Source organism: Thermobia domestica, chromosome 5, assembly GCF_964235325.1.
Source record: "Thermobia domestica chromosome 5, izTheDome1.hap1.1, whole genome shotgun sequence".
NCBI lineage: Eukaryota > Metazoa > Arthropoda > Insecta > Zygentoma > Lepismatidae > Thermobia > Thermobia domestica.
This window is the reverse complement of record NC_137458.1, coordinates 311,224,255-311,250,168: the sequence shown is the minus strand read 5'-3', so window position 1 is coordinate 311,250,168 and position 25,914 is coordinate 311,224,255. Positions and strand designations below refer to the sequence as shown.

The following is a 25,914-nucleotide window of genomic DNA, read 5'->3' as shown; positions in this document are numbered from 1 at the left end:
TGCTTTAGGGACTGTTGAGCCTCGCATCTGACCAAATCAATTTCAGTAGACGTTTGCTCCCTCAATTTGTTTATTGAGGAAGCAAAGTCTACACATATATTGTCTATTTTGTGAGTTAATACTTCGAATCGAGATTCGGTTCCTCGGTTCGAGGCATCTATTTTTTCATTCATTTCCCGGCTATTCTTATTCATTTCGCGTCTCATTTCCAGGCTATTTTCATTCATTTCGCGTCTCATCTCTCGGCTATTATTATCTATTTTTTCATTTATTTCGCGTTTCATTTCCAGGCTATTTTCATTCATTTCGCGTCTCATCTCTCGGCTATTATTATCTATTTTTTCATTTATTTCCCGTTTCATTTCCAGGCTATTATTATCTATTTTTTCCATTTATTTCGCGTTTCATTTCCTGTAGCATTTGTTGCAATGAAAGGAGGAGAGCGTCATTATTAGACGACCCAGTCTTCCTTTGCTTTTCTTTGGGTTTATCACCAATTGGATCCCCATCTCTTTCATCATCATCGAGGTCAGATATCTCCACTGGAGATATTTGGCCTCGGTTCTTCGGGGTACTATACCCTCGCTCACCGTCTGAATCGGGATGTTCATTTTCTTTTTCAGAGGATAAACTCATGGGTTCACGCGACTGGTGGAGCTTCCCCTCACATTCTTTGCAGTATTTAACTATTTCACCAGCCCGGACCTTTTCTGCATTTTCAGCAGTATCCTCTAAATTAATACAACTGAAATGGATCCATTTCAGCCCACATTCGTGACACCTCACTAGCCTACGAGAGACGCGAGCTCTTTTCTCACTACTTTCTAATGTACATTGTGTACATGAGACTTCCGCGTTCTCGTGTGATACGACTTCTCTATTGGTTGCCATAGCTTCGACCCAAAAAAAACAATATAAATACATACAATTATATACTTATCGACTAACAAGACTTATTATTCAGGCACTGTTCATAAATTAAGGGACTCCTATCTAATTCCCTCCTTGGGTCAACTTCCAGCATTTTCAAATTTTAGAAGTCACTTTAGCAAATTCCTTCATTTCCCCCTTTCTACAGAGAGAGACAAAGATAGCAGAACAGCCAATGACTATAATTATTTAATCCCACTATAACTTTTTAATTATGCACCTTTTGTGGCCAAGTCAATATGTGCTCGATCCTAAACAGTGTTTAATAAATAATTTCAGATTCGTTACCAGGGAAAACAATTGTTTCCATGGTAACTGTCCGATGTCAACGGTCGCCAATTTTGAAAGAAAAACGTTAGTCCGTTGCCATAGAAACCGCCGTTTCCGGGGCAACAGATAATGTCACGGTTAGCCAATATTGAAAGTAAACGTAAAAAAAAATAAACGAAGATAAAAGAGCTAATGTAGAGGAGTCGCTACAATTTAATTCTCTTTAACGAGGACGATTTACGAAACATCATCTACTAATTGAAATCATGATTATTCTCCAATAAAGTAACTTCCAATAAACCTTTTGTTGTTAATTATTCCATATCGGACTCCCGAAGAAAACTCATTGAAACAAATTATTGACCGTGCCAATAGCGACTACTCTGTCATGACTCCGTTTTCTTTCATTTAGAAATAGAAAAGAAAGAGAAGAAAGTAGAAGGGTAAAAGAAGGAGGTAGGAAAAGAAGAAAGAAAAGAAATAGGGTATTTTAATAAGAAACAGATTACTGGATAATTCCGGAAATATAGTAAAAGGTCGGGAAAGTCGTTGAAAGATGAATCATTCTAAATGTTATTAACGACTAATCAATTTTGGAATGCTTCGAAATAGACACATGTTCCCTCATACCACCCAGACCTAGCTCCAGGCACCACGATCGTGGGGTTGCCCAGACCTAGACCTGGAAATGAGAAAAGTGAAATTTAATTCTTTGTACTGTTATTCCAACCGGTAATCGATTACCATCCAGCATCTGGACTCTGTTCTCTAGGATCGACCACACATATGAATTAGCCAAGAGAAAAAAAAATCAGACTTATAAACTCAATATAAATTTATGTATCGTATCAACGAGAATTTTAACTTCCTGGAAGAAAGTTGTCGTATTTAGGCTCATCCTGCTATTTTTGTTTCACTCCTAGAGCCGATTTAAACCATTAGTAGCGGTCCTTCATAACCTAGGTTATTTACCTTAACACATATATTAAAACATGACACATATGTTGCAGATGTTAATATGACAAATGACATCACTAAAATTACTTAAGTTAAATCTATCATGCATTCACTCGCTCACTCACTCAGGACAGTGTATATATGGTTAAAGGAAACCAACTAACTACAAAGATACAAATAATTTATTACATCCATAGTGAAAAGAAAAGACAAACAAATAATTATAAAGAAGATATTAAAAGCACAAGTTCTTGGTTATATATCAATAGAATACAAAGAGTTATATTTTAGTAAATTTTTATATATTCAATCATATTGACAAATGAAAAAGAAAGAAAAAAAATAATTACATGTATCATATCTTAGGCATGCTAAAGCAAAATTATGATTTGCGACATACGCAAAGAAGACACTTATTTCACTAAAAAAATATGAACAAAGAGGAAAGAAAAAAAACTTTTAGGTGTATTAGAACTTATATGAGTCTCTACCTCACATTGGGTAATAAGATATTAATGACTTTGAGCGTTCAAATCACAAATCACGCACTACTCATAGTGTCCAAAACATTTCGCTCCATTTAACTTCGTTCGTGTTTATTTATAAATATATATATATATATATCTCACTATTGGTTTACAAAAACCATTCATCGTTTATATTTGGTTTATAACTCGTAACAGTTTGTCTGCAATCGCACATTACGACGCTTTACCCATCTAGGGATTTTTAGAAAAACAACTTTCACTAGAGGATGTTTTTCCTCTGAGACGATCCATTTCCAAACTTATTATCTGAATAGTTTCAAATTATTTATTTAATACTGGGACACGTCATGAGACCTTTCCTTTAGATCACTTTGGTATATATGTATACATGGTTCGGATTTAAAAAAAAAAACGATCTTCCACAGGTGTACGGAGTATAAAGGTTCAAATTGAGGATAAAAAAAAACTGGTCAAGTCACAGGATACAAATGCAGGTGAGAAGGATTCAAGGTACACTTTCCACAATGGTTTTTGGTTGGTAGTTCAGGGATAATATGCGTTATGAGGTGAGTTATGTTTAGACCTGCCGTTACTTTTCAATACATGCCATTACATAATTACATAAGGTATCATTTACATTTATTCAAAAGAAAAGGAAAATTACTTGAGTGGACGGCGGTATTCTTGACAAAATCTACATTCTTATATACGTCGGAAAACTTACTAGTAAACTATAGCAACCAATACACGTTTAGGGGGACAGACACGAGCGCTCTTACATATATTCATAATACATTTAATATCATACTTTTACTTTAAAATCATATTCGTATACTAAGTACATATACATCTCGACGTATTCATTTCTCTATATATATATTTATATTCAATAAATGCGCACACATTTAAATTAATCACCCCAATAATAATATTTTTACAAGGTTGCAAACATTGTCCAAAACAAATGACTTCCGACATTACATATGAAAAAGAAAATTGATTTTTACTTGATACCGCGCATCTATAAATTTTCACTTTTATATAATCAATTCGTGTTTAAATCATGAAGGAAAAAAAAACTTTGGAAGGCAGGCACGTAGCACAGAGCATTTCTAAAGATATAACTAGATAACCTAAAATACAATTTCTGGGCCCAGGTTAACTACAAAGTAATCGAAAACCAAAACAGAAAGGAAAGTGACCAACGGATTACAAAAAAAAAAAAAAAAAACTTAAGAGGAACGACGGTGAAAGAACGTAATCGAATTGTCGTCAAATACTAAGTCTTTGTTCATTTCAGCGATAGGTCAAAATGTGATGGAGGACCCAATCACTATCTACTTTATCCATGAATCGTGTCTTGCAACGTCTCAGCTGGTAATTTCAGATCAGAGTTGTACGTTAAATAAATTGTAAGTAACAAGTTCAAAATCTTGGGGGGGGGGAAGGTTGAAAATTTGAAAAAAAAACTTGAAGAAATGAAGACGGAGAGAGAGATAGAGAAGAATGAAGACGAAGAATAGGGGCGCCAAAGACTTAAGTGAGAAATAACTAACGCTACAAAGATAGAAGTCGAATTTCGCTCTCAACAAAATCCATAGCCAAAATATTCTTAACATGCCAAAAAGGGTTCGGCTTACCAAATAAATAGCCGATAAAACTGTCTGCGAAGATGAGACAAGTCTGTGTCCACAATGGGATTTTCAGAAAGACAAAGGCTTTAGGGAAATCCCACCACTCACCGTATCCGGTCAACACCCTTGCAGACCCCGAAATCCTCCGGAAGGTTAGAGACGGCGTTAATTTAGGATTTCAAAAGGGAGAAAAAAAATCATCCGACCTCTTGGAAACTAGAAGATTCCAGGATAGTAATGAAATTAGAGTAATAGTTAAGATATCCCTAATTAGTGATTTGCCAAAATAAAAAAAAAATTAAATAAACTGAATTTTGGATCGGTGATTTCTATGGCCAAACCTCACCGATAGCTACCCTGCGCAGACACGCCACAGTCTGGGATGTCGTTAATTTCCCTCGTCTAATTAAACTAAGAAAAGAAATGAAAATACTTAAAGGGACTAGGGGTCGACATCCGGGTACGCGAATAAATCTCAATAATTAATTGTTTTGATTCTGTAACCCTATCAGAACTGTCGCCTCCATGAACATTGTAAGCTAGCCCGAGTAGGTAACGTGAAGGAAAAAAAAATCTCACGGAGCAGGATATTCTATTTTAAAACCGACCAGAAGATATGATTCACTACAGCCCTGTTGTATAACTACTATTGTCTTTTCATAATTTATTATTCAATATGTCTAGTCAACGATTATATGATGCTACCCCTTCTATCAGATGGTATTACTATGATTGATTATTATTATAACACATTAAACTACAAAGTATTACCATAGTCCGACTATATATCGCCCTCCGGTCCGCGTGATATTATGGTGCAGGGGTCAGAACCTGAGATGTTCGTAGCTACACGTATCTATTCAATATCTATATATCAACACACGGCGAAGTACTCACTGGGCTACTATATATATTTAACTATATGGGTGTCCTATATTCTATATTCATTTACTACAATATTCATATACTTTATATTCATATTCACATTAATATTCATTTGCCACGACGCTATATTCTACAAACACCCTGTTTCCTCTATCTACGCCCAGCCTATATACACATTTCATCATAACACTTTAAAATCTATAGTCACTACAAACATTTCCCATTCCGATCACCGCACGACAACCTCACTCGAACTCAAGACTCTTTCATCCCACACACAATACTATGTAATACTCGGTAGCTTTATTAAGAAGAAAGAAAAAAAATCCTACGTATATTCACTGAAAATAGAATTATCTGCGATAATGTTTAATGTTTATAAAATTCTGCAGCAACAATGTACTTCTGCAGCCACGAAGAAAAATGAACATTTATTATAATTTCAAAGCGAAGAACTAGCATCATATCGCCCGACTTCTGTTAAAAATTTACGTATTGTTTATTTACTTAAATATCTCGATTTCTAGACTAGGCAGAATGTTGAAATTTTCAGAATATATTAATTTTGGGTCACTTGACCTAACTGTACATTCATATGGGCTGTGAATTATACCTTCTAGGTTTTATTTCGGAAAGAAAGGTCAATTTCATGGAAACTAAATCACTAAGCACCTCGACGGAAGAATGGCGGTTAGTACTGACTTTTGACACTAGGGCTAGCGACGATATAATCAACCCTAGAACAATGGAATGTGACCTTGTACACGGAATTATTATACTATATTACGTTCACTTAATGACGGAGTAATAAAAATTTATCGCATAGTAAATACTACACTGTCCGTATTTAATTATCTCACACACTCTTTCATCACTTAACTACCACTACCACTGATACTACATTACAAATATACACATACTACTCAAACTACAAGACACATCATGCCAATACACACCAATTATCACTATCATTAATACATGTTGTACTGATAAATACACACAGAAACATTCATATTTGACCATTTTAAATCGGCTCTATGAAAGGAAAGGGGAAGAAAGGAAACAGGGCCAACTGGCCCTGTATTCACTAAATCACATTCTTGAGTGTTTAATTAATGCCCTGAGGGGACATATTGGAGTATTAGCTAACAATAGGACCCCTGCCCTGAAGGGGCAGGAACCCGGAAACAAACTAAATGTTCAACTCATCCCGCTGGAAGCCGTACTCCCAATTTGGGAGTCAGATAGGAGCCCTTACTGTAAATTTACACGTACATTGTGATCACTATTCTAACTACAACAAAATTAAATACCGCCATGTATGCTAAAAAAAAAATCACTCGCTACCTACATAAACAAATCTATATATGGACAGGTCTTACGTAACTCGAAAGGAAATAACTTTAAGGATAAAAATATTTTAAGGGGAAAACACTACTCTTCCGAAACTGTCTGTGGATATTTAAGAACCACTAGCAAACTGATGCACTTCGTGGAGCCTGTCCATCACTATCTATATCTGCACCTCCTATTTCAGCTTTTTTTTAAACCAGTTTTACTATGGAATTTAAGAGTTCATGGCTCCTCGAGACTTCCAGAGATTTTAGAGGTTAAAAAACTCCCAAATATTACCTTGTTTGTAGTTTCTCTCACTCCTTTCGACTTTTAAGTTAGACGAACAAAAACCAGTGTCTTCAGTAGCACTTTCCGGCGTGGAATGGAATAATTGCGCCCTAATATCATAGCGTGGGTTTATCAGCCAATCAAAACTAAGCATTTTGGCGGTGGGGCTTTGAAACGAATAAAATTTGGTAAAATCTGGATTAAACTAGATTTTAGAAGGACCTAGGTATCTAAAAGAGAGGTGAAGGGTGGTCCTGAAAATTCTGTCGAATTTTAGATTGGTTATTTGATCTGGAAAGTTCCGTCCAATAGTGGATCTATATTTTCGGATAGCACTGACACCGTAAGAATTGTAATAATCCATTTACATATACATATGCAAGACTTATAACTAATTTAAAATATAAATAAAGATATTGATTCCCAAAACTATAATTCCTAATAAATTTTTTACAGTTTTCCATGTTAATTTGAAATAGAATAATAAACAATATTACGAATTATATGAACAGCCAGAAATTTTTTGTTAAACGTCAGGTACAGTCGGTGCAAAAAATTTCGGGCACCCTCCTATTAAGAACATAATATCATTAGACTGTAATGGCATATTACAAACCAATGACAGAATAAGTAACATTAGTCACCGTGATATCAGTGACAAGACTTTGATCTCTTAATCCCAGAAATGGGATAAATGTATTCCATAGATACTTCGTCGAACAGAATATGTGTTAATGGCAATGGGTAGACGTAATCTTATGTGTGTATAAGAAATGCGATAAAGTGAAATGCATGGATACCAGAAAGGGTGCTTTGATAATAAGTATGATATTATAGCTCGTCTGAAAGGACGAGGGATGACTCGTTTATTTACTTTCAAAAATGTTCATAAATGAGATAAGAACTCATTCCTAACTCTCATTTTATGATTTTTTTCATTCATCATATTGTATGTTATACTTACTCAGTGACGTATATCATATTTCCCAAGTTAAATAAAACTATATTTTTTCTTTTCCGTTAATTTGTCTGTTAATATATATAAATATATGTGTATATACTATTACATTGCCGTTTTTTAATTTCATGTGTAGATTGATATATTTATACGTATATTTATCGTATGTTTATAAATTCTGTGTTTAATTTATCAGTAGATGTAATAAATGTTCACCAAACTGTACTTAGATGGTTTCTTTTAAACTATTTTCACCCATGTCGATACGCTGTCATGTATGTATGGGCGTGTGTGAGAATGAGTGATAAATTTAGTTTTAAGTGGTAGCATTTCATATTGATTTACTATGGTAGTGTTCATAATAAGTGTGTAATGGCATGTTATATATATTAGTGTATGACGGAGGTCATGAAAGATAACTAGTTCTAAAGTAGTCTAAATCGGCTCTGGGAGAAAAGCCAAAGTAACAGGATGAGCCTGAATAACGACAGTCTTTTCAGAAATCTCGAAACTTCTATTTGAGAAAAATAAGTACATCAATGTGACTTTTTTTCTTGGCTGATTCAAATGTGTTCGATCTCCATTATAAAAATTCAAATATTGGATACAGATTATTTAACATTTCGAAATAATAGACAAACAATTAAATTGAAACTTCTCGTCATCTGGGTTGGGTTAGGGCAACTCCCACTTGTGCAGTTGCCTGGATCCAGGTCGGAGTAGTATGAGGGAACATGTGTCTCTTCGGGATCACTTCAGAACTGATCCTCAAGCTATAACCTTCGAACATAAATCACCTTTTACTAACTATTCAAGTTCCTTTAGCATATTTCCATCATTATCCAGTAATCCTTTATCCCTATTTCCTTCTCCTTTCCTCCTTTTCCTCTTTCTCTTTTCCCCTTTTATCCTACCTTTTTATCTTCTTTCTCACTCTTTCCTCTTTTCTAATTAGACTGACGAGAGGTCGTGACTGGGAGTTGTTGCTATAGACACGGTCATGAAATTGCTTTGATGTTTCTCTTCGGGAGTCCGATATGAATTAGTTAATCGTAAAACATACATATGAAGCAAGAATTTCCAAAATTCGTTCATTTTTTTTATTTTATATTTGGCTAAATTATCAATTAAAGATGCAGTTCAAAATAGACAGCGAAACACCATTCTTCTCACTCACAAATAATTAATGTTTTCTTTCTTCAACCGAGAGCACCTAGTGATCCACCTAAATGCTTGATGTTGCAGCGGGTTCCCACGTTTGGTGGGCGTAGATGTGTTTAAGTTTCATGTGTGAAGTGACTAATATGTATGGGTAACAAGGTTTTCGGTTTCTGGGTTCCTTTTTGGCCATGCTGTCCAGAGTACACCCAAGAACTTGACAATTGGTTGGAACTGTTGAATGACTCCATGTCTATGGGTCTCCTCTGAGCGCTATGTTCTTGTTTATATTTTCTATTTGCTTATCCATTTTTCCAGAAAGTTAATGTGCCTAAAATCTGTTTAGAAGGTGTGGCAAACCACTTAAAAGTAGTTCAACAACCTTCACAATAAAAAAATTCAAACTAAATTAAAATAGATACCATTACAACTAACATGTATATACCTGTATGTTATTTTATTTATCATGACATGTACTTTTCTTTTCACCTGCAGAAGTCTAAAATTTTATATGTATTATTTTTTCTAATATCAGTTTAAAATATTTACCACAAGCATTTTGCTGATGCCTCAATTTTTCGTTTCAAATTCCCATACCATTTTGTACAATCATTTCTATAACCTTACACAATGTCAATTAAAATAAAACAACTTTTAAAAAAGGCTGACACCTGCTGGCTTTCTGTTCTGCAAGTGTCACTATAACGCATTTACTTGACCGTTGGTTTTAAGCCTCTGTTCAAGTGAAGTAAAATCAATAAACACATTCGATCATCAGGAATCAACAATTGTGACTGTCCCATACCCATCTTTCTCCACATTTCTAAATTTATGTGATTCTTAAAGAGATATTTTAAAGGAAGGTTTGGAAACAAGTAAATAGATTCACTGATGCGACCGAATGATATTTCTTGTAGGACTAATATATTTCGTAACGAATTGACATTGGAGGAAATGTTTGCGAAGACTAAAATTCTTGATTCGCTTGTACCGGGAGTGTCCAGAAAGTAATTAGACTGGCCGACGCGTAGCGCTTCCGTCGCCGGAAACACGCTCCCCGGTAGAGACCTGCACGGGCCCAATTTTTCGGCCCGAGCCCAATCCAGCCCGAACGTACCTAGGCTCGGCCCAGCCCGGACCCGAAAAGTTATGGAGATTTTCGGCCCGAGCCCGGCCCGGCCCGATAAGTTTTTCAAAATTCTTGGCCCAAGCCCGGCCCGGGCACGATAAATTTTAAAAGTTTTTGGCCCGACCACGGCCCGATAATTTTTTTAAAAAATTAGCTCGAGCTCGAATCTTTCTCTTAGTACTAAATTTGGCCTAAGCCTCAGAAACATTTTCTAAACTTTGGTTCACAACCTGCGCTTGCCTTCCCAATGGTACTATTGCCTCCTAACTTTGCCTGTCATCGAGAGAACAAAAACTCCATTCCCTGTAACAAAAATCTAACTTAATTGATTTTTAGCATAAAGTGAAGATGGCAATATTGTTTAGCGACAGGCAAAACATTCCCACCCCTTCTTTTTATATTTTGAGTTCAGTGAAGGTCAAGGTCAGAGCTCAATTTACCGCATAATGCCTGCAATCCTCTATAGTGAAAGTGGAGCCGCTAAGCAACACAAACTGTAAATAGCTATTGCATTCTTTGTAACATTTTTCACGGACACACTTCTTCAACGTTTGGCTTTATTCAAATTATCGTTTAACGAAAGTCAATAATTATTAAAGAATTGCAATCGATCGGCCCCAGCCCGGCCCGACCTGAAGAGAAATCAGTGTCGGCCAGCCCAAGCCCGACCCGGCCAAAAGAAATAACAGTGTCGGCCCGCAGGCCGGGCTTCGGGCCTCGGGCTGGGCTCGGCCCGTGCAGGTCTTTACTCCCCGGGGAATTGTGGTGGGGACTCCAAACTAAGCAACGCAGTGGTGACAGTCGCGTCTGAGCTCTGACGCACAGAGCGTCACGCGTGGCACAAAAGCTGTTTTTGAGTTTTGTTCACGGCAGGAAACATGCGAAATGGGTCGCATTTGTTGGAGCAGCGCTACGCGTTTAAATTTTGCTCTGAACACCCTTCAATGAGCGGTTTGTACAAAAACGTGTCCAAAGTGATAAATCTCCTGGATTACAACCATCATTCGCTCCATATTTTCAACGGTCTCCCATCGTCAACGTTTACTCACTGAACCACAGAAAAACTTGGCCCTTGACAAGGCGTCGTCTTTGTAAGCCTCCTTGACAAAGACAAGCGTCTCGGAAGCGGTTTTGCTCAGGTGAGAGCATATTTAATCGCGTAGCGCTGCTCCAGCGAATGCTTCCTTTCTCACGAGATGCCCAGGGCAAGGGCGCCCATGAAACACAGCAGAGGTAGATATTTCTGTACAAGGATGACAAATTATGATAGGTATATTATACAGGCGAGCAAATCAGAATCTTGTGAATTAAATTTAAAATATCTTCTGTTCGCTGGCAAAAATGAAATTTATATACAGGGGATTTTAATTAAGCAATTATTAATATTTTCCAGCATACAGATGTCAACGTGGCCTATTGCCGGAGCGAAAATATCAGAAAATTGGTCAATAGTATCAAATCATGTTTTCTAACATCCTATTGTAAATTTAACATTAACAACCCGTCGCTCTAGAGACATGAATGCAACTCAGATCGCTCCGGACTTTTGTTCTGCTACTGACATCTCAATTTTGTGACGTGCAGAGCAATTGCACTACAGTGGGGCCTTTATGCACACGAACGCGAGTTAAGTACCCCCCTCTGAACCCTCACAACCAACAGCGATAAAGACGGTATCATAACGGACCCTAGAGGAATGAGAATGTTATTGTTCAATTATGAATCGCGATTCATTCCGCACAGCGGCTACAGACGTGTGTACGTGTGGAAGGAGGCTGGGACCCGGTTTTGTATTCCAACATCCCAGATATGGGTCACTTTTAGGTTGATTTGAACCTTGTCGCCCCTGTTGAAAGGTTTTCTGAAAGCAAAGAATGCTCCGCCTAAGCAAAATATTTTTATACGCTGAAAACCAGTATGTACTACAGCGTATGTACAGCGTGTACTACAGTTCCAATGGTCTACATTCTCTATTACAAGATGTACAGGGCAACCAGAAACATCAAAACCCTATGCATTCCTTTGATTATAGCTGCACCACAGCCACAGTTGTAATTAATTACAGGTTTAGATTCATATTGTGCCTTTCATTTGTGTAATTTACATATGTTCGGTTCTGCTCCTGATTCTGTACATTATTATACACTCTGATTCATCGCTGGAATTTCACGTCCTGCTTACGTCTGTTAGTATCTTTGATTAGCAGGGCCCGGATTTTGTTGACAAGTCAACTTTTTTCTGTTACGCATAAGACAAGGCAAATTCCAATAAAAAGGTTATCCATCAATTCTAAGTTCTAAAAATATATATTTTTATGGTCAACTTTTGGTCACTTTTTGCCGTTTTGAAATTTCAGGTCATTTTTTTAATATTTTAAAGTAACTTTTAGGTCACTTATGGTCTTTTTATTCTTTTTCTTCTACATAAGGAAATCTTTAAATGAACACGGTTTACAGTTGTGGAAAAGACGAAGTTGAATAATCTCCTTTCTTGTTTCCTGACTATTGGTGGTGGAAAAACTGCATTCTTAACAAGCTAATGAAAACTAAACTGTAACTGGTTAACGAAAGGTGGGGGTTGGTAGTTGTCTAAACAGATAGTTTTGGGTTGTTGACCACAAAGGATGTGATCACGTGAATAACTAAAAATGAATTGGAAGGCGTACAAAGATTTTAAACAGGGTTTTTATCTATAAATATTATTCTCATGTAGTCTACACTTGCGAACTTTTATTGTTTAAGAGTGTTTCCTAGTTTCAACTCAGGAGTGAATTGACGCTTTCAGTAAGTACAATGCCGTACAATGGACTGATCAAAGAACATAAATGACCAATGGACTGCAACTAACTGAAACAAAACTTTTTGAATATGAGTGACAAACGTTAATTAAAATCCAATGGATATTTAAAAAATGTCAAAGTTTTACGAAATAAACATTTAAGAAAACGCAAGTTTTAAGGTCAATTTTTGTGAATTTTACGGGCATTTTACAGGAATTTTAGTGTCATTTTATAGGTCACTTTCTAGAAATTTTTAGGTCAACAAGATCCGGGCCCTGTTGATTAGGCTATTCGTTACTTTAATTTCGGACACGTGAGTGTTCGTTTTTATCCCACTTTGGTAATGACTGAAATGAGAGGAAAAGAGAGGCATTTTATGCGATGGAGGAGCTCGTTTGCCAGTAGAAGGTTGCTTCTTCGTCATGGTGAATGGCTTTTGAACCAAAGACTTCGCAATTTGCTTCTTCCAGACAAGTCTGTGAAATTTAGAACATTTAGACTTTAATAAAATAATAATAATAATAATAATAATACAGTACTTGTGAATTTGGCTTCTGAAATCTAAGAATAAGATACATGTTTCGAAAACTGAAGTATATACTTGTTGTTTAGGCATTTCGTATGAAAATAGGTAGGGAATTTTAAACCTGTCTTTGTTGGGAAGAGCATTTAAGAGAGATCCACAGGATTGTTGATGGGAATAGTATTATTAGGACAGATCTAGTGGTAACGTCCAAATGCGACACATGGTATTTGGCAAATTCGACACATGGCAACACTTCAGACTACATGATCTAGAGTACATCCCGAGAACAAATTCTGCAAGTAAATTGAATTATGTGTATAGTCTTTTATATATATATATTATTCTAAGACAAAAGTGGTGCTCATCTTTGACATTTACCAAAGCACATCAACTAAATCTGTAGGATGGCTCTCATATGTTACGATCTATACAGCCATGGCCCAGACGTGTTGAACTGGCGAGAGATCACCATGAAGCGTGAAATATTATGTCCACCTATAAAGTATAAGACGTTGTGTGTCTCATTAGGACGCGCATTATCCTGTTGAAAGGAGGCGTTATATAGTATCTGCAGTAAGGAGGCCACATCTAGGTCCCACACTTCAAGACTGATCAAAGACACCCAATGTGTAGTAAACGCGAGGATGCAAAATGAATTCAATGGCATCCCATACAACAACACAGTCTTGGACCGACGTTGGGATATAGATTGTAGACATTACATAGTCTATTGTCACTGTACCACTAGATACTACAGAAGAGGGAATCATCCGACAAGATGACGTCGTACCATTCAGCACTCTATGGGCATATTTGCAGATAATTGCTGGTACACGCGCATATAATGTAGACTGAAAGAGATCCGTAGCTATGGACGCCGTTAAATGGTCCGCTTCACCAGGTAACGTAGGAGTGTTCGTGGGGACACTGATAGCTGCGTAAGAATCAAAATTTGTTTACAAATATTTGGGATGTGACTGTTCAATCTATCATAGCCATAAGCACAAGAAATAGAGCCTCGGTATGATGCATCTGTTCGGATTTTGTATGTCGCTGTACATTACATTTCTGGAATCATTGAGTCTATATTCGTTTTACATCTATCTATCCTATATAACGCCACCATGTGAACACATTAACTTCCATAACTTTGATTAGATTTCGATGACACTTTGCTGATACATTGAGTGCTTTAATACCGCAGTCCAGTTAGACGATGGGTGTCGTGGGTGTAAGGGGAAGCTAACCCCCACACTCATATAGACGTGGCAGTGATCATTGAACTAGAAAGACGGAACAAACGCCATTCGCAAATGTTTGCACAACTGAACGCAAACGAAAGCGAGCCTAATTGATGGACCATGCTTAGTTTTTGAGATCTAGCATGAAAAATATCCGTGTAGCGTGGATTCCTGTCATCACGGCATGGCGTGTCCTCAGGTTACGGATCGAGAAGGCCTCTAGATATAGAGGTTGAAATGGCTTGATTGTGAAATGGATATTCAAACCTTTAACAATATTCAGTAACTGTTTCAACAATGAAGACAATTCTAAAGAAAAAATCGGCACGGATTGTTCCCTTCGATAGGTTATGATGTTGCTTCTATAAAAATTTGAACTCTCTAGGTTGAAACTTATAAGAGAAATCGTTAATTTTCGTGAAAGGTAAAAACTACGTAAGAGAGATACAAAGACAGTAGTGACATCTATCGGCAAAGCTTGTCCTTTTACACCAACCTGAATATCGCGAGCCAGTTATGCATTGCTTGCTGCGACAAACACTGCTCTTTTCATACACTGATAGTATTTGTTTATGGATTACATGGTTGTATTTGATTATGAATTTCTTTGGTTATGGAGCCTTTTCCACATACAGTAAACGTGCTACAGCCCACTTGCCCTCTCACGTATATTCTTGCATCACGGTTGCCATTTCCACACGACACTTCCCTTCCGCGACATGAATGCTCGAATTTAATGTTCAAAGACTCAGTATGCAATACAATGTTGCTGCCACCTGTTGCGAAAATTTTTAAATGCCGGCTTTTCTTTAGTGTCTTTCACAGGTCTGTAATGGCTTTTCCTCGAATAATGTAAAGCTTTACATACAGTCTTGTATATACAATAAAAATGACCATTTACGTCACTTTTAACATTTAATTCTGATTTTTACAGCAAAAAATTGTATTAAACAGTGCTTTTTTTAAAAATCTTTTTCCAAATCTTTATTGATTAAAGTGTTTTTAAATATTTTGTCTATAGGTCTAGTTATGGCCAGAAGACAGTTTTTTTTTTCTTTCTGAACAAGAGACTGCCTCTTAGTTAAAAAAAAGTAGTTTGACATAATTTAATTTTATCTTCAATTCTAGGTCCCGGAGCATATAAGCTGAAAACCTTTTTAGAAGAAAATGAATTAAGGCCCCGATGCAAGGCTCCTTTCGCAACTTCAGCTGTACGATTTAGAAAAGTCAGAGAACCCCAGAAAATCGAACGCAACATACCATGCACTCCAAAGGTAAATATGACTTAAAATTTCATTCCAGTAATTATGCAGTTATTGAGTTTAACTAGTTATCAGCAGGCCAGTGTCCAGGAGGGTCTAGGGGGGCCGAGCCTTCCTAAAGTTTTGCTGGTCCCCCTAAACTTTTCACATTACGCTTGCAAATGAACTATAATATGGCGATGAACTATAATATGATTGGATCGGGCCCTCCTTAACTTCAGCCGCACCCCCCTACATTTTTGGACTGGCTACCGGCCTAGTTAACAGCAGTTCAACGAGTGATAACATTAGATATTTGCTTCACTGTTTGTTTTTTCATTTATTTTTTCCTTTTAAATAATATTCCTTTTTGAAGAGGTATTCCACAGAAGCGGCTCGTGACAGAAGTCATATCGGTAAAAATTTGAGTTTTATCGTTTCAATCTAAGTGAAGAAAAGTTAACTAATATTCTAATTTTTGTATACAATTAGATCTAGAAAAGGTTTTTGACCGTGTGAATTGTTGTTTCGAAGTTCTAAAGAAGGTTGGGTTAGAATGGAAAGATCGAAGACTAAGAAACTTATATATGAACCAACAAGTAAGTATTAAAATAGGGGAGTAAATGACAGAGGAGACTGCAATTGGAAGGAGAATTCGATAGGGATGCTATCTCTCGCCTACATTATTTAATATCTATCTAGAAGAGATAGTGAATTCGATAGGGATGCTGTCTCTCGCCTACATTATTTAATATCTATCTAGAAGAGATAGTGAATTCAATAGGGATGCTGTCTCTCGCCTACATTATTTAATATCTATGTAGAAGAGATAGTGAATTCGATAGGGATGCTGTCTCTCGCCTACATTATTTAATATCTATGTAGAAGAGATAGTGAATTCGATAGGGATGCTGTCTCTCGCCTACATTATTTAATATCTATCTAGAAGAGATAGTGAATTCGATAGGGATGCTGTCTCTCGCCTACATTATTTAATATCTATCTAGAAGAGATAGTGAATTCAATAGGGATGCTGTCTCTCGCCTACATTATTTAATATCTATGTAGAAGAGATAGTGAATTCGATAGGGATGCTGTCTCTCGCCTACATTATTTAATATCTATGTAGAAGAGATAGTGAATTCGATAGGGATGCTGTCTCTCGCATACATTATTTAATATCTATCTAGAAGAGATAGTGAATTCAATAGGGATGCTATCTCTCGCCTACATTATTTAATATCTATGTAGAAGAGATAGTGAATTCGATAGGGATGTTGTCTCTCGCCTACATTATTTAATATCTATGTAGAAGAGATAGTGAATTCGATAGGGATGCTGTCTCTCGCCTACATTATTTAATATCTATCTAGAAGAGATAGTGAATTCGATAGGGATGCTGTCTCTCGCCTACATTATTTAATATCTATCTAGAAGAGATAGTGAAAAAGAGGCTACAAAATGAAGGCAGCAGGAGGAGGTATAATGATTAGATGTATACGGTTTGCAGGTGATATGGAGCTTGTAGTAGAATCTAAAGAGATGTTAGAAAATTTGAGGAAGGGCTGTGAAGAATATGGAATGAAAATAAATGTTAAAAAAGACAAAAGCCATGGTGACTGGAACGAAAATGTCAGTGTCAAATATAGAAGTAGGATGGGAGAAAATAGAACAGATGACTAGTTTTCCATACTTGGGTAGTATTATTAGTGATGATATGAAGTGTGAACGTGAAATAAACGCAAGGATAGGAATGGCGAAAGAAGCCTTTAGGAGGAAGAAAAGACTATTTTGTGGGACTTTGAATAAAGAGTTCAGAAAAAGATTTATAAAATGTTTCGTGTGGAGTATTGTGCTGTATGGGTCAGAAACATGCACATCACGCAAAAATGATGGACAACGATTGGAAGCTTTCGAGATGTGGGTGTGGAGAAGAATGAGAACAATTAGTTGGGTCGATCAGGAAACGAATGAGAGGGTGTTAGAAATGGTGTAGTAGAAAAGAACAGTTTTAGATATTATTAAGAAGAGAAAGAGAAACTGGTTGGAACATTGGCTAAAAAGGAACTCTATCATGAGTGAGGGACGTGCTAGAGGGTATGGTGGCAGTAAAAAGAGGAAGAGGGCGAAAGAGACTACAATTAATGAACGATACGAAAACAGAAAAAATGTACGTGAAGAGGAAGAGGTTAGCCGGAAGACCGTCGAGCATGGAAGCTTCTCAGCTGCAGTAAGTGACCTAAGATAATTATATATACAACTAGAGTGTTACGTAATTTTTCCGCTTAGTTTGAAGACGTAAAGTTTTAATTTTTACCGGTATCACTTCCCTCACAAGCCGCGCATGGTATTCCGCCATGAATGTCTTTTTTTCTGTCTGTTCGGTTCTTTTTCAATAAATAAATAAATAAATAAATAAAAATAAAACAAAAGAAAAGGCTGGAGTTCAACAAAGCCATTTCTCGTAGAAAAAACAGCAGCCAATCAGGATTTTCCTCAGTCAATCACAAGCCACCCCCCATTCATAGTTCCGCCCCAAAGTAGTCACACACACACATAGACTCTACACATGCACATATACCATTATTTTAGATTTTGAAGTGTAGAGTTACTAGTGTAAAATCATTACAAGTGCTTTACAACGGATAAAATAAATGAGTGCATACAAAAAGTGACTATATTATATACTATTTTTCACTGGCGATGTATTTCTGCAAAGTGTATAGAAGCAATATTTTATGTTTATAAGTGGAACGCTACTCGTATGAAACCATCACAAGTGTCATTGAAACTCGTAACATTGCCAAAACTACTTGTTTTCACTACCCTTGCTGACGCGCCTGCTCCTTTCCAACGTACCCTCTCGCTAAGCCTCGGGCCTACCAGCTTCGCCCTGCCATGACTCGGTTAAATAGCATTCATGCTTTTATGCTCTCCTAGCACAGATTGATCTTTGTTTTTTGCACTGTAGTTTTTTATGCTATATATTTGGATTGATACGCAAATCGTAAAACAATTGTAAATTTTCAACAATCAGCCTACTTCTAGTGACACCTTTGAATTTTATCTATTCCAAATGAGACATTTCCATGTCGCCGAGCGGAAACATTTTGCGGGGAAAATAAGAAGGAAATTAGTGAGAGAAGTATAATTTTGGAACAAATATCTCTAGCGACGTCCCAAAAATAAACCAGTATCCAGTGTTGCCACAATCCTAGCTCTGGAGTGGGCTGAAAAATAATACCAAATTGAAACAAAAAGGGCTGAATTTAATTTATTCCATGGTAATACATGGCTCTATAACACGAAACTCACAGAGGTAAAGTTCTGTATTACTTTACCCCCTTCCGCTATTACAAGAGTCCAAATCAAGAAAGTGCTCTTTTTAAAAATTACTTTTTAAAAACATCCAAATAGGAGGACTCCGAACAACCGTAGAAGTAGATGAAACTCATCTTCGGTATGTATTATAAGGAAACCAAACGCGCCTCTATTTCAAAGTGACTAATAAACCAAAACAGTATTATAGCCATATATGAATAAATATATATATGAAAAAATACATAAAACGAGGAAGAAATCAATCATCTCCGAGTTCTTGTGTAAACAGTATGTTATAATAAAATAATCAAATATAAATTATTGCACTTTATTCTCGCTGATTTCACGACCGAAGGACTGTAATAAAAATATATAGTATGTAAAGTAACATTTGTAAAAAATGTAAAAGCTAGAACCTTCCCTGAAAGACATCACAACACGTCATTAATAATTTTAAGTCACAGTAGTATCTATTACGTATATCTAACTAGTGCAGCAGACAAACACATAATACGCATATAAAAACAGAAAACATATAGGGCTAACATTATCCGAATTTTCCACACACAGTTCGTAGCGTTATACAGTGCAACGTTTAGAATGAATGTTCAAAAGCATTTTTCAAAAGTCCAACACAATATGAGTAATGTGAGATGTAGGAAAAGTGTTACTAACACTTTTGAAAATGTGACGAATATTTGTTAAATGGTGCTGAGTTGGGTAGAAGTTTACCAATTTGTTCACAAAAGTGGCTGAAAATGCCAGCGTGGTACCACAGGGCCGACGAATGACAAAAAGGGCTGAATTTGGTATACAATTGTACCAGGTATTAGTCCACCAGCGAACGAGTGCGGGCGGCCGATTTTGGAACTAAAATACAAACAACAGTGTTTCTAACCGGATCACTTGTAATTAATCTATCTCAGTTGTTTTTGCCCTGTTCATAATAAACCACTTCACGCATATGTTCAAGTTAAGACAAACACAATTTCAAAAGTTATGGAAGTTATTTTCAGAACATTTTAAGGGGCTGCAAAAAAAAAAAAAAAAAAAAGTACATACACCCTCCATATTAATATGACAATAACTTGCGAATAAACTAACCTCAGTGTTGTACAAAGGAACACTGAGAACTTCGTAGCATTAGAGTGTAAGGAATTCCTAATTCATCTGTTAACGAAACCTCGAAGTTCATCTTTGTGAATCAAAGTTATATTTTGGCAACTGCGCTTTCATTGTTTAAAGCAAGTTCTATTGTGTAGTTTTGAGATAAGACGTCTTCGAAATTGCTACCAATTTGGACCATGTGATCGATCGATTGACATTACCTTCAGTAACAAATTTGCATTGAGATCATTTTCGGATGTACTGCAAAAGACTGGTGAGAGAGAAACTGATAATCTAACCGCCTCCGAAGGAGATTTGGATCCGCCCCTAATTAAGAAGGTAGATAAAGATAACTTTCTTTGATATCTAACCTGTCATTATTTAGCATGGTTTGGTAATTTAAAAATTCAGTATTTCTGCCATATTTTGAAAAAAAAAAATAAAAGAAATAAACCCAATGTTACATTGAGGCGGTAGGGGAGCGATTAAAATTTAAAGTGGGGAGCCTGACAATTGATTTCTTATAGCTCGTGAAATTCATAAAAAATGAATTTCATATTAAAAAAGAAATACAAAATACATTTTCAGGGTAACTCTTACATTCATTATGTTATTATAAAGTTAATGGTACTTTTGAATTAGATTAGAGTGAATAGATATGTATTTAAGTAACAAAACCACTTGCGTAAGTTTTTCAAAATATAAAGTTAGAAGAACGAAGTTTGTCTTCCACTGCTATCTCATTGCTCAAAGATACCGGCGATGAAACAATTGGCCGGAAATCTACGTAGCACATTTTAGTACTTACACTTGAAATAAAAATACAGCTGTTTAAAGACGATTGATTACCTTTGTCTTTGGATTTCATATGCTCACACAGGATTTGTTAAACAAGACCGTATATCTGATATGTTTGAACTATATGCAACTTATGCTCACAGTCTTCTGAAGTCAATCGACAAATGATTACGTATTACAGACACAAAGACAACATTAGGCTCCCAAGTTTCAAAATTATATTGTGTATGAAAACAGATAATAGAATTAATTCTTTGTCACAAGAGACCTAGGGTCTGAAAGAAATTCAGAGGGAGTTCAAAGGGAATTTCTATACTCATAAATAAAAATTGTGAATTTATTGTGTATTGAACCAATGATATTTATGCTTACATTACCCATACGCTGATGTTTTATCGATACTTTTATTTCACATTTACCAAAAGGCTGGATTACGATTATAATCCTAAAAGAAAGATACATTGTAATCAGGTTTTACAAGGCAATCCCGAAAGACAAGCTATCCAATCCCGTAGCCCTTTAAAAAATTAAGGAAAATTTCTTCTTCACTTCCTTTTCCCCCAAAGGGTTCACATTAATCGAAACAACGAAATGAAATTTCTTTAGTTTAACGTCCCATGATTATGCTCTTTATGCTAGAGGAGACAGATGATTAATGAAAGTGAAACATTGTAAAATTAATTGTTGGGCTCTCACAGAACCACGTACAACAAAGACACATGCGCTAGCCAATAGACCAACGGAGAGAACTTCCACAGTTCTCGAGTGGAAACGTATCGGAATTCTTTCTTGGCTACAACTCAAGAAAATAATTTAGTTGTCAATCGATAGACCTACATTAAAACAAATACAAGCATCGCGAGCCTTAACTTGATTTAAACTTACAGTTACAAGATATTGCGCAAGTATCTAAGCTACCAACCCATAATTAATATTTTAGTCATTACATCTTATTACTGAGTTTTACAGGTTTCTACTGTTTTATAATGAAATCAAATTAAACTTAATCATTTTTTTAATATATAATCTGCTTAATACACGGTAGAAACTCACTTGTATGCTATCTTGTTCTTAAATTGTTAATTTCCATGCATATGCCATTATCCACAATACATCTGCATTACTGCAGGAATAACCATTACTGCATTCAATAACAACTATATAATTTATGAAGTTCTTTACTAAGCGAAACAGATTAGGCTACTTATAACATGTAAACTGCAACTTTTGAAAATCGTTGGATATACTGCAGAGTGACGCTCTCAGTTCCCCTGTCCCACCGCGCTTACCTAGAAACTGATGTAAACACTACACTAGCGCCCTCCACGAAAAACCGCACTAATATCCTGGTCAGGTTATACTAAGTGTGCGAACACTGCCAGTATCATAATGGCTAAAAATAGATACAATATATGTTTTCGCTTAGGCCTCTAGCCTGAGTACACACAGTTAAGAATCAGAAAATAATTTCTACAATTGAGAAAAATGTAAGGATTCTTGATATACTTTGTTATCACTTTGTAAATAGTGTGAACGTAATGCTCTGTAAGTTTTATAGAGTTATGTAGCACAAAATCAATCAACTTTAAAAAGAATTAGACGCAAATATTTAGTTCTAATAAAACGCATTAATTGTATTTTACTACTTGGACAACTTTGTATTTTGTGGTGTTCTTCTGTTCTTATTTATTTTGATTGCCACCTATACATTGTTGAAATTTACATAAAATTTGCGCTTAACATTTTTTAATATTCATATTTGATTGCGACTTAGTTCGTTTGCTTTTATTTAGTCTTTTCTTTTTCAAATAGAACGTTTGAAGCTAAATAGCCACTCACAGAATCCACACATTTCAAACTAGTTTTGCACAATTAACGCGTTTTCTTTAACTGATGTAAAATTCTTTGGATCTTTGCGGCATGTTGATGGTTAATTACTTATTTTCATAAGAGCATACATTTCAGCAAAAGTTGAATTCCACAGCACAACATTGGCAATGTTGCTGTATGTGGGTTGGTGGACGTAAGGACAGAAGGTTAAGTGTCATTTTCACTGCCACATACAATAATAAAATAAGTATGGACTGTAGATGCATTAAAATATCAAATAATGCTTTCGATAAAGTGGATATTTTCGGTATATCTAGAATCAATATCAAAAGACCAAAACCATATTCACGAAGAAATTAAATGTCTACTAAAAGCAGGAAATTCGTGTTATTCAGTTCAAAATCTCTTGTTATCGCGAATTCTGTCGATAAATTTGAAGCTTAAAATAGATAAAACGATAATTCTGCCTGTCATCCTGTACGGTTGCGAAACATGGTTGTTTACTGAGAGAAGAACGTAGACTGAAAGTATTTGAGAACAAGATCCTGAGACGAATATTCGGACCCAAGATGAACGGGAATGGAGAATGGCGGAAACTTCATAACGAGTAACTACATAATTTAAGTCGTTTATCAAACATGGCTAGGGCCATCAAAGTTAGGAGGCTGAGATGGGCAAGCCATGTAGCCAGAATGGAAGAAAGTAGGAACGCTTTGGAAGTTTTAACTTTAAATCCAATCGGAAAACGTCCGTTAGAAGACCTAGATGCAGATGGGAGGACTATATTAAGATGGATCTCGAAGAAATAGGAATACAAAGTAGAAACTGGATCTAGTAGGCTAAGAATTGAAGTCAGTGGAAAGCTTTTGTGAAAGCGGTATTAAACCTCCAGGTTCCATAGGCCATAGAGTTAAGTTAGTTAGTAATGGAGGTATTTGTATGTTAACTGACATTAACTTTCTGTTGTGTTATATTTCAGCCCGTGCAGAAGAAAGTACTACCAAGAAGAAGATTCTACCGTCTAAAGCTTAGAAGAACAGATAAAGCAGGAACAAAGGTAGGGAAATACTTTTTTACTACACTTTCCATGTACTGAATTGAATTTTGAGCTCTAGGATAATAACAATGAAAAAAGAGAAAAGAAAACGAACAAGAAAGAAGAAAAGAAAAGAAAGTCACCGTGAGTTACATTCGAACGGTTTTGACGTGCTTGACTTCTGTTGATTATGAAATAGATTGCTGGAAATCATGACCAAGCAGGTCATGATAGATCTACATCACACCGGCGCAGCTAGACTGGTTGTCGCCCGGGCCAAGAACTCGTCTTAGCGCTACCCCTCTTTATCAACCAAACCAAAACGCTCCCCGACTATGCCTGATATTGGCATCACACAGTAATTCTCTTATGCCATTCTTTTCTTCAACTCGTAAAGCTTAATTGAACCACTGATTGGAAAAAGGGAATAAGTACAATTTTTTGCGATTTTAACCTGAGATAGCAGATGTGTTTCTTTAAGATAGTTACATCATTGAGTAGAAAATAGGAATGTTTGAGCAACTCTATATGACCAATTTAGAAGACAAAATCTCTCGCTGATTAGAAAAAGGGAATAACTACGTTTCTTATTTCCTTCTTCCAGTCACTACAGGATACCACCACAACTGTGAGACTGTGTGTATTGTAATGAAACCATGAACTGAGAATTTAAAAAATCATTTTTTATATAAAAATTATAATGGCAATTTGGTAGGTGAAGATGGAACTAAGTTTTCTGTAATATTTTAACTTTTACATGCATCACATTATTTTTAAAAACTCACAAGGACAGCACTTAAGAAATCGTTGGAAGCAGAAGCAAAATAGTCAAGAATCACCTGTAGTCAAATAGCATTGCTTGTCAGTAGTAATTAACAATTCAGATAAAATCACGAAAAAGACAAAAGCAAACTTCAGGGAAAATTAAAATTCAAAAATACTTATTTTTACATCATTAGATAACAACAATATTTTGTCAGAAAATGTAATTAGGACTTTCCTAAGATTTTTATTTGGCTTTTGGCGAAGTAAAATGGAAAAATAATTAAAGCAAACAAGGACAATAGTCCATATAAAATGACCAAGTTTGCAAGTAAAAAATCATTCTGCATTCTGGGTCCTGCATCCAGCATCGCAATGGAATGGTCTTTACGAAATTACAAATACCGCAAGAGAGACAATTTTCTGGTCAAGAGAAAGCGAAATATGCAATAAGGTAAAGTATGACTACAGGGAACTATAACTGTCTATTTTGCATGTGACATGATATCAGGAGGTCTCCGAAAGTGACAGGCTAAGTTCATATACTTAAATATTTAGCTTATTTCAGTTTGGTTAAGCATTGAGTAAAATTATAATGATCTGTTATACCATTAATCTGACACAGCACTATGTCTGATTATACATTCAGTACTCTTGGATGTTCACTGGTAAATAATTTATATTGTTACAAAAATATCCACTATACTACCATTGTAAGTCAGTTGTTTCATTAATAAAATATTGTCATTTTATGACAATAAGAGATTGCAACCATTCGTTTAGTTCACTCTTTTAATTTGATTTAAGAATTCACTATTTCTTTAATATTTTGATTTTTATTTCTTTAATTTTTTGACTTACGGTACATAGCTCCTTAGGCAAACATATGCTATCATGTGACATGCCAAATAGATATGTTGTTTTTCTCTGTGTCATAGAAACAATATCGAATTATTTTCAATTTTTTGTAATAATTTTGTTATCAGTTTAGCATAGTGTTTGTTTGCTAGTATACATGTTTTCTTATACACAATCGCTCACAGTAGACTTAATTATTTATCTCAAACTACCGCCTGCGTCTCTCGTTTTCGATCGTATAATACTAACATAATTATAGACTTGCATATTTCTCTCAAACTATCGCCTGTTTTTCTCGTTTTCGTTCATATTGTACTAACATAATTAACCTTTGTACTCTCAACATTTGTTTTTCGTACTAAAAAAATCACTAATCATTCTCA

The 25,914-nt window shown here is 35.8% G+C and overlaps 1 protein-coding gene across 1 annotated transcript in view; it reads left to right on the top strand.

Moving 5' to 3' along the window:
• The window catches only part of LOC145686782 (sperm-tail PG-rich repeat-containing protein 2-like), a 279,330-nt gene that overhangs the window by 117,932 nt on the left and 135,484 nt on the right, over window positions 1-25,914 (top strand). The window contains exons 9-10 of the mRNA XM_081760440.1: window positions 15,707-15,852; window positions 23,855-23,932. Coding sequence (XP_081616566.1) covers window positions 15,707-15,852; window positions 23,855-23,932 — 224 coding nt within the window. The remainder of the gene's footprint in view (window positions 1-15,706; window positions 15,853-23,854; window positions 23,933-25,914) is intronic.